At 47.7% G+C, this 16,176-nt stretch overlaps 1 protein-coding gene across 3 annotated transcripts in view; it reads right to left on the minus strand.

The window, feature by feature from the left end:
• The window catches only part of FGF12 (fibroblast growth factor 12), a 220,793-nt gene that overhangs the window by 91,772 nt on the left and 112,845 nt on the right, over positions 1-16,176 (minus strand). Inside the window, exon 1 of one of the 3 annotated variants that reach the window (XM_039556820.1) lies at positions 7,369-8,264. The exons of the other annotated variants lie outside the window; for them this stretch is intronic. Coding sequence (XP_039412754.1) covers positions 7,369-7,567 — 199 coding nt within the window. The 5' untranslated portion in view covers positions 7,568-8,264. Of the gene's footprint in view, positions 1-7,368; positions 8,265-16,176 lie in introns of those variants that run through there. 3 annotated transcript variants of the gene reach the window in all.

The following is a 16,176-nucleotide window of genomic DNA, read 5'->3' on the forward strand; positions in this document are numbered from 1 at the left end:
CAGGGAAAGGGCAGAGAGCAGAAATGCCCTGAGGTGCTGCATAGAGTCCCATCACACCAGCAACCAGCCAGCAGCTCCTCCCAGAAGACAAGGGCTCAGGACTCAGGCCACCACCCTGCCTCCAAGTTCATGGCTTTGTTCCTCTGTCACCTTTAGCCAGGGCATTCTGGAATGAACACAGGACAGCAGAGGTGTTTGACAGGTGCCAGCTTGCACCCAGGTAAATTTTCTCAGCAGCCACATAAGCTCCATCAGGGTGTCAGAAAGTCTCATTTCAGTGCTCAGAACAAGCACAGTTATTTGTCTAAGCTGCAGCGTGGGGGCTGGAAAAGCCAAAGTGAGTGGTCTGCCTGAACAGTGAATCCCACAGTCGTGTTCCACAGCTCTCAAGAAAGATGCCTTCTACTTTACCATTTCAGAAATGTGTTATAGCTGCTATTTTCAGAGGTACTGTTAAGAAGCTGTAGCCCTACAGCCCTGTGACCGTGCTGCACAAACTCAGTCTCCGCACTGACTCCCTCAAAGCACAAACCCCTCCGTTCCTGCAAGCTGGATGAGAGGCACCCATGAGTGTGTCTGTAGTTCTCCTACAGGTTTTAATAGAGATGCAAAGTAAAACCAGCCTCTGGAAAGGCCGAGTTATTTCAGGACTCTGACACATGTCAGAACAGGGTGAAGATAAAACAATAGATGTAGTAGCTTACTTCATGCTCAGAAAGGATAATGCATTAACATGAAGAATCTTGTGTTAGCTGGGGAGAGATGAACCACACACTGAACAAGAGAACAGAGTACAAAGGCACTGCTTCCTGGTAGACTACAGCCTGTACAGCCCAGGCACAGAGTAGATGACTTCAGTACAGGTCACATCTCAAGATATTTCCAAGATTAAGACACAACAATAATGCAGTCATAGCAATGACACTATGACAGCATACAGAAACGTATCTGTACTCAATGGTTAGCTCTTTATTTAAAAGTTAGTTCTTTGGAGCTGCTTTCTCTGACCTGTTCTTCTCTGGGCTCTTGGTCACCCCTTCTGCCAAGCCATGGAGTTTACAAATACGAAAGGGATATCAATCTCTTACATGTTTTGCTTGATAAAATTCTTCCTTTGGTTTTAGTAATAACAAATCACAGCTTGGTTTCAACTGTGCAGAAGTAGAAAATCCCAGAAATGATGTGCACATAACTGTTCAGAAGGATAGATCAAATGAAACAAATGTCAGAGGGATGAAACAAATACCTACCTGGCCACTGTGGTTCATGGTATTCCTGTTTGGGGAGGGGAAGGAAAGAAAGCAGATAAGCCCAAGTATGTTTGCACTTGCTACCTACCACAAAGAGACTCATAATTATGTTTGTCTTTTAAACAGCCTCGTCAGCTCCCATGGCAGCTCTGCTCTCCTCACTGCCCAAGTGAAGCTGATGATTGTTTTGGTTAATAGATAACTTCTCTGTTAAAATATGTAGTATCTGGGCTACTGAAATTCTAAATTTGCGTTGAATTCAGCAAAGCAAGGAAGGAAGAAAACCTTGTCTCCATTTTGGTATTTTTTTGGAACTCAAGCTTTTGGGTTTATATTTCAAAGGAACATTTCATTTAGAAGAAAACCTTCAGAAGAAAGAAAAATACACATATAAAAATCTTCCAAATGCAATTGCACCCTCCCCGCCCCCCCTTTCCCCAAAAAAGAGACCCAACAGCTGTATCAGTCAATGGTAAACTGATTTATATGGATCTTTCATGGGGAAGGAAAATAATCACTCATCAAACACTTTTTGCCCTGACTCTTCCATTTGGCTGGTGACGGAGGAATCAATCATTTCTATTGCTCTAATGGTGAGCCTCTGCTGGCTAACGATTTCCACTGCTCTCACAAGCACAGCTACCCCTGAGGCCATGGGGACAGAAGATATCTATCCCTCTCAGAGCTTGGATGACTTCCATGGATTTTCCTGGCATCAACCACACTCAGTCCAGAACTAGTACAAAGTGGCTTACTGATGGACATGCTCGCCCATAAGCTGTGTTGGGAAGCAGGCTGGCAGCTGAGTTTTCCATGCTCTGGAGAAAGCCAGGAACCTGCAGCTCTCCCCAGATTTTAGAGACCGAGAGCTTGGGGCTGCTATCTGGCCTCCCAGTAACCGAGCGCAGCCACGCACCACGACAGCCACCACATCTGCAAGTCACAAATGTGTGCGATACCATCCCCAGGGATCAACTGGATAAAATGAAACCCATCTGCCGAGCTGTCATGAGCTGGAGGGAGCCTCTTCCTCCCTCCTGATTATTTTGGCATTCATTAGCCCGAGTAGCGCAGAAGGAGCTTACAGCACCGCCGGCAGACCTGCGACAGACTGCCCCAGCCAAGGAGGATGGATGCCTTCGAGGCTGTGCCCTTCCCCTTGGTGTTATCCAGGCTCATGTCTGGCTGGAGACTTGGCATCCATGCCCTTATCTCAGCTAGCACTTCTACAAGCTCTTGCTGTCTAGGTGATGCCATATTTCCAGCCATTTCCATTCCTGTCAGCCACTTCTTAGATACAGGACACAGCACCAAATTCTGCAGAGGAGCAGGCAGAAGAATGTGATGGACCCCCTTGGCTGGGCACACACCCAGACACGCATGGACACACTTACAGAGAAGAGCGGGGATCCAGACGCAATCATCCTGCAGGGAGCAGCTATGCCCTGGGTAATGCAGCTGGCATTTGGACAGTAGCAACAGAGGGGACAAATTCTACAGGTTGGGCAGATATTACAGCTGTTCTGAGATGTAGCACTCCATAAAAGGAGGCAAGGACTATGAGCTAAAAAGGTGGTTTTTACCCTGAGCTTCACTTATCATTTTCACCCTGCATGAAATCAGAAAGGACTTCAGGATTTAAGTCCGGGAATTTAACAGCTTGCAGATGACAGACTTCTCAAATGTTTTAAATAAATCTCTGAATGAACAAAGTCTTTCTGCGTCCTTCAACTAAAGTTGCTCTTATATTTTACTTATACTGCTGCAAAAATATCTACATCCGTATATTTAAGTTCCAAATCTCTATTTATTATTCAAAATGAGAAATACCGCAAAGGGAAAACATGGTTTAAGTTATTGCTTTTTTCCTACATGCAAGCCATTTCCTTCACTTTGGAAGAAGCCTTTATATATCCTTAAGGAAAAACATCCTTTCCCTGGAAGAGCACAAAATATGTATCAGGCAGGGGGGAAAAAAAGGAATTAAAAAAATGCATTCTTTTTTCCTGGGGTGAAAAACCTGTTTGAGAATGAGCTCTGCATTCTAAACTGGAAATTCATCTACAGAAGCAACATATGAGGGGACGGAGACAATGCTATACAGTACCTGGCATGACCTGACCCAAAGCTGCCTCAATTCAAACAGGATTTCCCCAAGTAATAACACCCTTTCAGTGGACTTCACTTGCATAAAATTTCTAGCAATCCCCAGAGATATTGTGCCTGATGTTCCAGTCTGTTTCCCTTCGTGCAAGGCTGCTAAACTGCTCAGCTTTGCTGTTCAGTGGCCATGGCATGATGGAAGGCCACCTCTACCCCAGCTCTCTGGGGTGTGCTCTGCCTGAGAAGATGGTTGGTGAAGCAACAGTGACAGCTTTCACAAACAAGCTGGACCCACCAGCCCAGGCTTTCCAGACTGCTATAAAACAGCTGAAGAAGGGATGTGCTTGGATGCTTTAATTCAGACACAAATGGGATGAAAGTACTTTTGTTCAACTATTTGTTGGCAGGGAAGCCACGTGGAGAGAGCTGCTTGTCTAGTCTTCTGCATTCAATTCTTGGATCCATCAGTCCCTGAGGAAGAATCCACCTCTTGAAGCTGCACCAACAAGCCATGCCACACAGTAATTTCTTTTAAATCCTCTATCAAGTCACTATGGTTTAGAGCAAAATATATAACTTATAGATGTGCAATTGTAGCAAATGACCTGTATTAACTCACAATAATGGGATTAAGCCCCCGTGTGCAAATGTTCAGTTTAGTCCACAGCACTCAGTGTCCTTATTTGGCCTATTGTAAACTAGTAAGTCATGGAGCAAAACACATGCAAGAGCTCTAAAAGAACATGGTGTGCCTGTAACACAGCTGCCTTTTCCTACTGAAAAGGCAGACAAAACTAGTTCTCATTTTACAACACGGTCCCTATCGCAACCAACAAACAAGATGTTTCTGCAGTCTGTTTTCCCCAGAAGCTGATAGCTTTGATTATACAAGATATCCCTGCATGGATCTGGTTCCCCATAGCTTGCCAAAATCTGTGACTACTCATACCCAGTATGCGAGACTCAACTGCTCCGGGGTGCAAATTCTCCCTTCCCATACGAGAGCAGGAGTATGTCACCCTCAGTTCACACAGGCTGCAAAGTGGAGCACAAGGTGCCAACCAGTGCAAAGTACCTCTGCTCACCCACGTCTTTACTGAATGTTTACAGTACTGTTTGAATCACATATTAAAACATGTATTAAACAGCTTACTTAATTGATGTAAACTCACACAGTTACTTTACAGAAGCAAACAGCAAAGGGAACATGAACCTCCATCAGAGCTGTATTTGTATAAGGTGCAAGCTACAGCTCCACCACTGCTGCATCCTGAGCTCAGTGGCAGCAGGGCCCAAAGCGTGGCGTGCTGGTACCAGCATCAGGAATTAGGTCTCTGTGTCAGGTAACTGCTCCATAGCTGGAGTTAGTCTCACCTTCCGTAAAACTGGAAGAATCCTCTCCATTTGGTAGAGCTTGTTGAGTACTGTAGATGAGAACCACTCTGTAAATTTGAAGTATTTTGACAGTTACTCCCCATAGTTGTAAGACAAGGTCATGTTTAAAAAGGTAAGGAGAGATCCCCTAGCACTGTATAATCTCCAAATACCACTGTACCTCTTTTGAACATCGGTGTTTCTCTCATTCCCTTCAATGACTTGCAAACTACTGAACCAGCATACCATTAAGTACACATAATCACTGGGGTTGTGGGTCCCTGCACAATGTATGCACATTTCTTTAAACCACTTTCAATTCATTTACATGTCATTTTCCGTGCAGAAACTGAATTCTGAAATGAGCAGGTTATCTGGGCACAATACACTCCCTTGAATAAACAGTCTGAGCAGCAGAATGCCTGTGGCCTGCTGCCTCCTGAGCACCATACCCAAGACCAGGAATACAATGTATCAGCGAAATAAATCCCTATTTAAAAGATGGAGGTAGGGAACTAAAGCAGACACAGTCCACAGCCTAGGAAAGCACACTAGGATATTTTTCATAGCAACTTAATTCCTCTACCTCTTTGATTTTATAAAATGAATACAGTACTGGTTACAAGGGACTGACTGACAGCTCTAAAGATTGAGCAGTTCTATTTTTACAACACTGAGTAGTACTGATCCTCCTTCTAAGTCAATAAAAAGATTCCCTTAAATCACTCTGGACTGTAAGTTATCGAAAACATTCCTCAGCATGAAAGTCCATGTAAGTGTAGGGAATTCTTAAAATTCATCGATTCTTCACAGGCATTTACTTAGTCTAAGGAAGCAGAATTGGACCTGTGCAGCTAGGAGCACTGGGGTAGGACCAACAGAAAGCCTTCCCAACCACATCCTGCTGGAAGCCACTCAAACTTTAATGAGACAAAGCATCTTGAAATCTAGGTAACAGTCTACACTTCCCAGCCCTATTAGTCCTTAGGAGACCACACTTAATAGCAGATTAAAACAGAGAGGAAAGAGAAATAGGAAAAGATTACATCAGTGAGACTCCCAGCTCATATTCTTGATCCTGCAAAGAGTGATTCCCAAGACAAAATGCCAACATTTTCGGGGCAAGAGTCGTGTTCTGGTCTTGGCTCACAGATTAGCTAATATATAGGATAGTCCAACAAGCCACCAGTCATCCCAAGTTGAGTAGGAAAAAAAAGATGGGCAACTTTTTTCCCTTTGAATATTTCAAGTCGTGCTATATTGCACGTATTTTACAGCCTCTTGCGATACCTGCTTCAAAGCAGACCATTCAAGAAACCAGTTTGCACAGCCTAACCCATGCATTGAGTCTCCAAACATTCTCGTAACTAAATATGGTTCCTGCCCCACAGCCTGTGAATCTGGAGTGCTGACAGCAAACCAGAGTAATTATTCTTTCCCCTTTGTTGACAGTGTTGACAGAAGTGACCTTCTATGGTCAGGTCACTTCTTTGCCCCATTTCCTTCCCTTGTTCAGATGAGTACAGGTCATGTGCCTCAGTCTACAGATCAGAAGAGCAGCCTTAGCTACCTCTGACACCTCGGTGGAGAGTCATTACCAAGACACCCCAGCTTTGGAGAAGGGGCTTCATGACGAGACTGATCAACAAACACAAAACCAGTGTACACAGAAAACATGGGAGGGTTACACAGGTTGATAGTACATCCTGAATGGCTAAGTGAATGAGTATCCCTCTTTTTTAACCATTATACTGAAGAACACCTGAGAAAACTACGTCTTCACAGCAGCTTCTCAAACTAACCTCTGTTTTCTTACCTTTATGGTGATTTATAGCAGTGAAAAAAATAAAGCAAGACATAAATCATAATTCCACTCAGAAATCATGGAGGGCCTATTCTTGCCAGGTGCTGAGTTCTCACGCCTACCAAGGACAGCTGAGAGCACAAAGCAATGCTCAGAACTGAAACTGTGGGTGGTGGGACTTCACCGTGGGAATGTGAGCAATGTGTATACTAGGGCAAAGTTCTTCACAAAGAACCAAGACTGAGCGCACACAAGCACAAAAGAATAAAGGAAAGAAAGAAGACAAAAAAGGACCACCCTAAAGAGCATTTCTAGGTCCTTGCAAGCTCAGGATCAGGTGCAACCATCGTGCAGCTGCCATTGAGAAAGCTTTCTAAGCTAATGAAATTCTATGCAACTCTGCTTGTGAAGTAGCACTTGATGGATTTAGTTATCAAATGGCCACAATTTTAACTGATCCTCAGCTCATCGATTTCCTTATCTCCATGCAGAAAATAAGAGACCGTTTAAAAACTTATCTACAAGGAAAGAGAAAAATACAATTCTGGGTGAAGCTCACATAGATGAAGCCGCTGGGCCACTCCCGCCGGAGGACCCGTTGTGCTCACGCTTCGGACAGTGGTGGAGGGATGCTGGCAGCAGGTCACTGCCCACCCATCCCATCAGACCAGGGGAGGAGATCCGCCAGGACCCAAGTCAAAGTTGAGCGCGGAGCAAGCCTCGTCCCCAGCCGGTACCCGGCGGTGCCGGGAGCGCCCCCGGGCAGCCATCCCGGCGGGTCCGGGGCTGCCCCCCTCCGTAGAGTGGGTTCCCACAGCCCCGGCCCGCCGTACTCACCCGGTCTCCTCCTCACCGGCCTTTTCCTGCCGCTGCAGAAGCGCACTTTGCTGAAGACCCCCAGGACATGCCTCTCGCATAGGGAGCGCCCGTCCTTGCTGGGGCTGGAGCGGCGCTTGGAGGCGGACACCCGGTCGCTGTTGGACTCCCTCGCTTGCCGCTTCTGCCGGATCAGCGAGCTGGCGATAGCCGCTGCCATCGCCGCTCATGGGCCCCCCGCGCCGCTCAGCTCCGGGGTGCGCCGCCCGGGCGCGCTGGGGCCGAGCCGCCGCCGCGCCCCGCGGGGACCGGGACAACCCGCTTAACGCGCTGCAGCCCCGAGTCCCGGCGCCAGGGAGGGCTCAGCCGGCCAGGCGGAGCAGGGCGCCCAGGCTAACAACCATGGCTGGACGCCGGACTCCGCCGCCCATGGGTCTGTCCCCAGGGAGCGCAAATCCCGGCGCGGGCGGCCGTCGGCGAGACCCCCGGCCGGGTTGGCAGCGCCGTGTAGATCCGGGAGTGGCCGCCCCCGCTGGCGAAGGTCCGCTGTGTCCAAAGGATAGGGGGACGCGGAGGATCCGCGGGTCCCTGCGGCGCGGTGCCGCTCTGCTCCACCCGGGCGCAGGCGGCGGCGCTTCCTCCCTCCGGCCGCCCTCCGGCGAGGGGCTGTGGGATGAGTCAGAGACCCCTCGGCCCGCGGGCAGCCCCGGCCCCAGCGCGGTGGCTCCAAGGCGCTGCGCGGCAGGGCGCGCACATGGACGCGGCTCCGCGGCCGGGCTCAGGGAGAGCCGCGCTGCATTTCTGTTCGCACTCCTCCTCTTTCTCCTCTCCCCCCCTACCCACTCTGCTCTCAGAGAGGGCGGGAGGGGAAGGGAAAAGCAGCCACAGGAAAAAGCAGAAGGCCAGCAAACAAATTAAAAAGAAGGAAGAAAAAATTAAATTATAAAAAAAAAAAAAAAAAAAAAAAAAAAAAAAAAAAAAAGAAGCCCCCGGCCGCGAGTGCGGGCTCACATCGCCGCAGCTCGGCGTCCCGGGCTCACAGCGCCATGGCTGGCGCAGCTTCTCCTGCCCTGCTCGCCGCCTCTGCCCCGGCACCGGCTCTCTCCGACGGCAACAACCCACATCGTCCGGCCGACCGGGCGGCCCCCGAGCGCTCGGCACCGGGGCGGCCCCGGGCCCGGCTGCCGCGGCGGGGACGGCGGCGGGAGGAGCGATGCAAGGCGGGGAGGAGGTGGAGGAGGAGAAGGGCGGGGGGGTGCGGCTGCCACTGCTGCTCCGTGCGGGGCTCAGGATGCTCCGCGGTGCCGCCCGACGGCGGCGGGGCGAGGAGGAGCCGAGCCGCACCCGCTTCCCGCCTGCATCCTCCTGCCCGACCCGGGAGGGGGGAGGCGAGGAGAGGTGGGGGGGAGGAGAGGGGAAGGAGGGGCCGGGGAAGCCCCCCCCGGACGCCCACGCTGCGCAGGGCTGCTGCCAAGGCGGCGGGGAGCCCCGCAGCCCCGCGGCAGCCGGGCAGGAGCCGGGCTTCGGGCTTGGGGAGAATTGCAGCTGCTCCCGCTCGCCCTCCTCTACGCAATCCTACGTGATCGAGGTTCGGATGAGAAATATCGCGCAGGCAAAGCGAGGCAATTGCAGCTCCGCGGTGGCTCTGCCCCCTCCGCCCGGGCAGACCCGCCGCCCCCGCGGGCAGCCGGGCTTCCCCGGGACAGCAGCCCTCCCGGCGGAGCCGCCTGCCACTCGTGCAGCCACCCCGGCCGCCTCCCTGGCCACTGCTGCCGGCGCCCGAGCACTCAGCCGTGGCAGCCGAGCGTGTCCGTGGCTTTCCCTGCTTCTCCGTGGAAGCAGAGAGAAGGGACAACCCCGGCAGCCCGAGGGCTGCTCGGCCGGGGGCCGGTTCCTCAGCCGGGGAGCGTGCGGGCGGCTGCAGCGGGCGGTGGGCACTGCTGGGCTGCTCCCGGCCACAGCGGTCCCACGACACACCGCCATCAGCAGGTGCCGGGCCGGCTCCCGCCTATCTCCAGCCATAAAACTGCCCCGAACAAAACTGAAGGTGCAGATACATGCAATGTAGCAATGGCAGGACATAACTAATCCAGTCCTGAAGGTGTAGGTGTGATGCATGTCCCCAGTTGACAAGAGCATTTTAAACGAGTTGGTTATGCCTTAGGAATAACCAGCTTTAGCAAAATAATATTTTTAACTACTTCGCCTCTAAATTCTAAAAATTTTCTCATTCTTCACCTCTATATTTAAGCCCTAAGCTATTTTAATTTATTGGGGGAAAAAGACAACTAAAACAATCACCCATTATGTCCATAAAGATCAAGTAAACTCTGAGATTACTTCCTGATTTTTACTTAGTCTCTATGCATACCAAAACAAGCTGGAATCAGATTCTCCAGGCTGTTGATCTCTCCTTAACTACTGCCAAGGTTTTTTGAGCAGGTTTGCCCATCCCAATCAATAAAGATTTTTCTTCCCTTTCCTGTAGCTAAAATGCTTCATATTTTAATTTTCTCTATCAGATTATTTCACTTGACATCAAAGAATTATTGCAGTACAAGGTACAGGCATGGCCTAAAGAAAACTGTTTGCAATCAGAGAATCACTGTCTGAACTGCCAGTGAATTATCCAAAGTTTCATCTTCAAAGGATGTGAGAGTATCTCATATCTTTTCAAGAAACAGGTTTTCCATCTATATATAAAGATACTTTTTTGCCTGTAGTCTTCAAATCTAGGGTGAAAAAATGCTTTATCCATCCCATATTAGATAAGTTCCAGTTATTTTGATGTGCAACTCATTTGTTTTGTTGTGTAGCTGTAAACTAGGAGCAGCAGCTCTGCACTTAAAAATGATCCTAATCAGTGATAAAGTCGGCCAAAGTATTTTTTTTCCTCATGATTTGTGGATCTGAAAAGAGAGTTGCTGCAACTCTTAAGAAGAAAGGCTTCTTCCCAGGTCTTTCCTGCTTCTGCAGTGACTGAATTAAATTAAGCCAGAGCTTGTGAAACTGCATGTAGTGTTGCATTTGCCAACATGCAGGTCTGTCTTTATCTCTAGATGGCCAAGGAGTCCACAGGGTTTGGTTCTGAACACAGGCACAGTGCCATGAGCTCCTGGTGACATTACTGACACGTGCATCTGCCCCACACAAGTCAGAGCATGCCCCAAACTTCACAAAACTTTCTGAAGAGCCCAAGATTTTATAAACACCAAGCAAGCCCAGAGTGCTCTTGAGCTGGAGAATGGAAGGCCAACCTCATCATGCTCCTGCACTGTCATTCTCATCAGTGAAACATTACCTTTGGTGGGCTGCCAAGTGAAACAGAAAAGCCTCCATGTGCTTTTATCTCTAACAGTGGAAGTTCTCTCCTTCAACTTTCATTTGGGTAAACAGGGCTCAAAACATCTCCCACTTCATCTGTATCAGCTACACCTCTTCGATGGTTGTGCAGCCTACACTGTTCCAAACCAACCAGCCCCCGTGAAATGCACAGGCTGCATTCCTCATTGCTACCAATGGAAGCTGAATTGTTTGAGTAAACTGGGCCAATACGGCATTTTTCCTTAAGGAACATAATTTTAAAACGTATTTATATGTAATATAATATCTATATTATGTAGTTATTATGGCAGTTTTTCTCCCATGCCTCTTCTCCCCGAGCTTCCTCCTCACTTCAGTCCCAGTCTGCAAAGCTGCACAGTGCACCGTATGAAAAGGGAATGCAAGAGTAGCACCAATTCATAAAAGGACCAAGACAGACTGTTTTGATGACACTGGAGAGACATGCCAGTGCTCCTCCTGCAGTTTGTGGAGAAAGACCCCATCTGGCAGAGGTTCAGACTCGCTGTGCTCACTAAATATCCCCACCTCATCCCAAACAAGAGCCTCTCCATTAGGCCCTCACTATGGAAAGTGACCAATATCAGTATTTCAAGACATTGCCATTTCTGAAGTTTCAGTCTCTTGATAAATAAACTCTTCTGTCCTTAGTGCTGAGGTTTAAAATGAAGGCCTGGCTGAATTTCAGGGCTTTGGTGACTTGAGCAGAGAAGAGATCTAGAATTGCATTCCCTTACCTTCCTAAACAGAATGATCTATCTAGGTCAAAACTGAGGTTATTGGCATCTTTCCTTAGTGAAGTGCAATAATTCCCGCAGGGTTGCTAACAGAATATCCTGTTTATTTTTCATAGAGCCTTCAAAAGCCATGGGCTATGTTTTGTAGATTCAGTAATTAGGCATATCTCTGCTTTACTAATTCTGTACACACAGAGCTAACTACAGATACAAACATATGCAGGTTTTTTGCTGTTTTTATCTGCAGAGCTACTGAAAATGCATACATAAAAATTAGGGAAGAGATTTACATTTAATACCACTTTAAAATAGTGTGCATGTTGCTGTAGTTGAATGGGAAAAAGAAAGACGCCCATCTCTGGCCAATAATTATGAATGGCCTAATTCACCATTTTACAGCAGCATAGCAACAAATCTCTTCCAATAGGAAGGCACTGTTGAGTTTGAAAGTCTGCATGCAGACACGTCTTAGGAATTGTACCAAATTTCCATGCTGTGTAAATTACATCTAAAATGTGCATTGCCAGGGCTGCTTATTAAGCAGAATTAAACCCATATCCGTGTTTTATTAGTCTTATTCTTTACAAGGTAGCCCCTTGTTGCATGTCTAGCATAATTAAAATTCATGCAGCTTTGGCATTCTCCAGTCTCTCTGCGTGGGTGGACTTTTTGAAAAAAAAAACATGCCTAGGTAACCTGATAAAGAAAAGAAAATACCTTACTGTATTTTGCTCAGTTTCTGTGCAGGGTATGTTTACAATGCATGAGTTTATATCTATGTTTGGATGCCTAATAAGAATTCACATGGCCACTTTAAAATGTGCTATTTGGGGAGAGAGATCTGGCCCTAAAACAGCAGCAGAGTAGAAGAACTGGCCAGCTTTCTGGGCTGTTCTCGCACAGCTGAGTTTAGAGCTGACTTGGCCTTTCAATAAACACAGAAGAGCCTGCATCACCTGATTACTATATTGAAATAATTCATTTAATGGGCCCTTCACTCCCTTTTTTGCCTTCAAAGATTCAATTAAACAAAATTTGCAACTCATCACAAGAAATATTTATTAGTTTAGCTGGTGTCTTTCAGACCAGCTCCAGCCTGGGGAGAAGTTAGGCTTGTCTGGGTGTTAAAGCAAGGGGCAGGTACACAGCTGGCAGATTGCAGAATTAAACCACTACTGCAAAAAGCAGGCCACAAACAGCACCAACACAACAAAACTAACTGCATCCTAGAAAAAGAAATAATTCTACTAGGATTTTATACATTCACATACTTTTTTTTCCCTTTTTAAGAGAAGATTTTCTACTTAGCAGGAGCTTTTATTTCTCCTTGTTGACTTGCCACCTATATCAGATGGAGGCAGGGCAACACAAGAAAGCTTCTCCTCACTGAAGGGAGCTGTGGCTGTCTAGAAATGAAAGTGTTGTGAGGCATTTTTCTTCAAGCCTCCTGTATGGCTGAATAGACTTTTGTCTCCAGGGCTCTGGAAGCACCTGCTGGGATCAATTCCCTGAAACGAAGCCTGAAAAGGAGCAGTAGCAGGAACCATCTCAAACTGTTCCCACATATAGAGAGACCTCCCTGCAGACAGATCAGTGCCTGTCCTACATGCCAGACCCAGATATGAGGCTTGTTCAAGGTGGGCTCATCACAAATATGTTTTTATCACCTAAGCCCAACAGTCCTGTTCATCAACCATTCTGTCATTGCCTTCCCCAATGGGATCAGGGCATAAAAAACTGCTGTCCTTGCAATGATACACTTCAGTTGTGGCTTCATAAGTGGCAGGAGTCCAAGAGAAAGAGCCTGCAAACACCTGCCCAGTGACAGCTCCCACACAGCACTTCAGTCATAAGGGCAGTGCAGGGAGGAGGCCTCACTGAAGGATCTCCTATCAAGGAGTAATGGAAGGATGGACACTCTGCTTGCAGGTCACCTTGTGCAAGGCAGAGCCAAGAGCCCACCCTTGCTGAGCAAGGGGCACACAGACAACCAGCTGCTCCGGGCTTAGAACCACCCATCTACACATCTGGAAAGAAAACTCAAATATTTCTTGCCTGTACTAGAGCTGCTGAATTTAAAAGACAGGACAGACAGCTGCCTCTATTCCTTTCTTCCTCCCTCTACCTCCTCTTCCTCACTGGGCTCCTCCTACCACCCAGCAACTTACTCCATCCACTTTCTTAGGGACTTTTCACTCATGGCTACCTGTCAAATAGCCTTAAGCCACAGGAACTACAAGAACCTGGAAGAGGAAGGAAAGTGTGGACTTGAAATTTCACTCCAGGTCTTATGTCTGCATTCACAGTGTGTTAGAAAAAGACCACATCCCCTGTGCTTTCAGTGCAGAGCAGAAGCTTGAAGAGAACAGGTGGAACAGGCATCACCGAACAACCCCAGCTGTGAGTCTGAGGCTGAATACTCACACATCATGCCCTTCTCTGTCTAAAGCAGAGACTGAGTCCCCAGACCTCAGGAGAGCGGCACTTTTAGAACAAGACAATTCCTACTCTTCTCCCTAGGAGAGGTCAGCCATCCCCACTGTTCTCTTTGAATCCTATTTGATGACAACCTGTAGCCCATTTTGGCCTATAGTTTCAATATGCCAGAGATGCCCAGGTCCCATGAACACTGAACCTGGTTGTGACTGGATTTACATGTCACCTGCAAGAAGGTGGTGTGGTCTGGGTAGAGAGAGGAGTCTGACCCCACAGCGTAGCTTCAGGCCCAGGTCCCCCAAGCCCCTGGGCTCAGGAGGTCTGAGAGGCTGCCCATACTTCTCCCTCTCCCTGGGAGGAAGGAAAACTCCTCATGTTGTAACCATGCAGCCAGACACCAATTTCAACCAAAACCATTTCCAAGTGCATCAGGAAAAGCCTTTCAATTTAAAGTTTCTGTCAAGCTGACTTTTCTGAAAGTCAAAGAGATCCTTTCTGATTAGATCTTGGCTGAGGCAAACCAGCCCGATTATGTGATTGAGAATGATAAAAAGGAGGGAGGGAGAGCAAAACCCCTATTGTGCTCCTCCAGCAGGGCTGTGGGACAATCTGCTACAGAGCAAGTCAAGGCTTGGAGATTGAAGACATCCACCTCCTTAATGCACCTTTGTGGCACTGGAATAGGTCAAGAGGGGGAGGAAGGGCCAGAAGCTGTCAAGGAGATATACCGAACTCCCTCCAGACCCATAAATCTGTCTTTGTGCACATAATGGATTCTGACAGACCTAAAGAGGCCATGAAGAGTTCCCTGACCTCAAACTTTGCTTGTCCCTTCATCCAGTCTCCAAATCCACAAGCCCAGGATTTGCAGTCTGAGCTAGGTCATATCTCAAATCCTGCTGGCTCAGCAGAGCAATGCTTCGCTGGGGCAGCTCATCGCTCTGCCACTCAGCAAAGGGTCCTTCCAGTTTGGAGAGCTTGGAGGAAAAGCAGCAACTCTGACAAGACCTGGTACTCCCACTGCCATCAAGCTCTGCAGTACAGGAGTGCTGGGACATTAATCCTGCCCTAAGGATGCCTCTGAAATTGCATGCATTCAGATTGCATCTTACTTAACAAAACCTGCTTATTTCTCCTGTGTACTGCAAGGGCATATTCAACACTAAATGTAAATGCGAGACTACAGCTGTCATGCAGCCAGGCCAAGGTTTGAAGACTCCCTCATCCCCTGCTGACCTAAAGTGCTGGGTAAAAAGGATCTGGGTGAATACATTGCTTCCCCCACAAACCCCTGGCTTCCACATAGACCTCTCACTATTTGCATTGTAATTTATTTCCCTCCCCAGCAATCAATCAACTCCTCTATCTCTCCAGCAAAATGAAATCCTATGTCCTCTTTCCCTGGACTCTCAGAGCTGCTGCAATCCAGACACCAATAAAGATATCAGTGGTCTGGAAGGAAATCTAAGTTTGCCAAGGATACAAAGACTAATGCAGTAGTAATTAATGATCGCAGTAAGTCTGGTGAAGAGAATAAACTAACTGACACAGAAACTGAGTTTATAGAAACAAGTTTCCTTCTAACACAGCCCGATCAAATCTCTGGGGAGGAATTGTGCAGTCTGTATTACTTCAAGACTGGGCAATTTTTTTTCCTCAGAAAGCAGTGACTCTGGGAATTGGAAACCACAAGAGAGATTCAGCTAAGAGGAGCTTTCTGCACAGAACTGCAGCTAGAAGAGACCAAGCCCACGCATGGATGGATGGAGCAATAGAGAGAAAAATAAGCAGTGCTCTGTTACGTTTGTACCTAGTGCAGCAAACACCACTATCACAAGAGTCCCAAAGTCTGGTTCCCACACTTCAGAAGTGGCAGAACGTAGAGAGTCTGAGGACTACAAAGAATATGGATATAGTGAAAGACATGAGCAGTTTGGTCTCTTGGTTGCAGTAATAAGCACATCTACAGGGATTCACATAGGGCCACTCTTGAAAATGCTCTTGGTGCTCACCTGTATTTAGCCTGTTAATACCATAGCCACTGATAGTTTGGTGTTGCTGAAAATCTGTCCACAAAAGACAAATGGTTGAGATCCTCGGCGTCCAAGAAAATGACAGAGAAAACTTAGCCCTGACTGATAAATCTCTCACCTCTCAGTAAGAACATTTTTGAAAGGAGGGACTGTCTCAATCCAGCAAAGTCAGAGTGAGATCTGGAGGCTGTAAGTCAAGGCAAGGCTCATGTTTATTGTTAATATCAAAGGTAATTCATCAAGAGAACAACATGGAAAGAGTTATGATGGATTTGCTATCA

This window comes from Corvus cornix, chromosome 9, assembly GCF_000738735.6.
Source record: "Corvus cornix cornix isolate S_Up_H32 chromosome 9, ASM73873v5, whole genome shotgun sequence".
In the NCBI taxonomy this organism is placed as follows: Eukaryota; Metazoa; Chordata; class Aves; order Passeriformes; family Corvidae; genus Corvus; species Corvus cornix.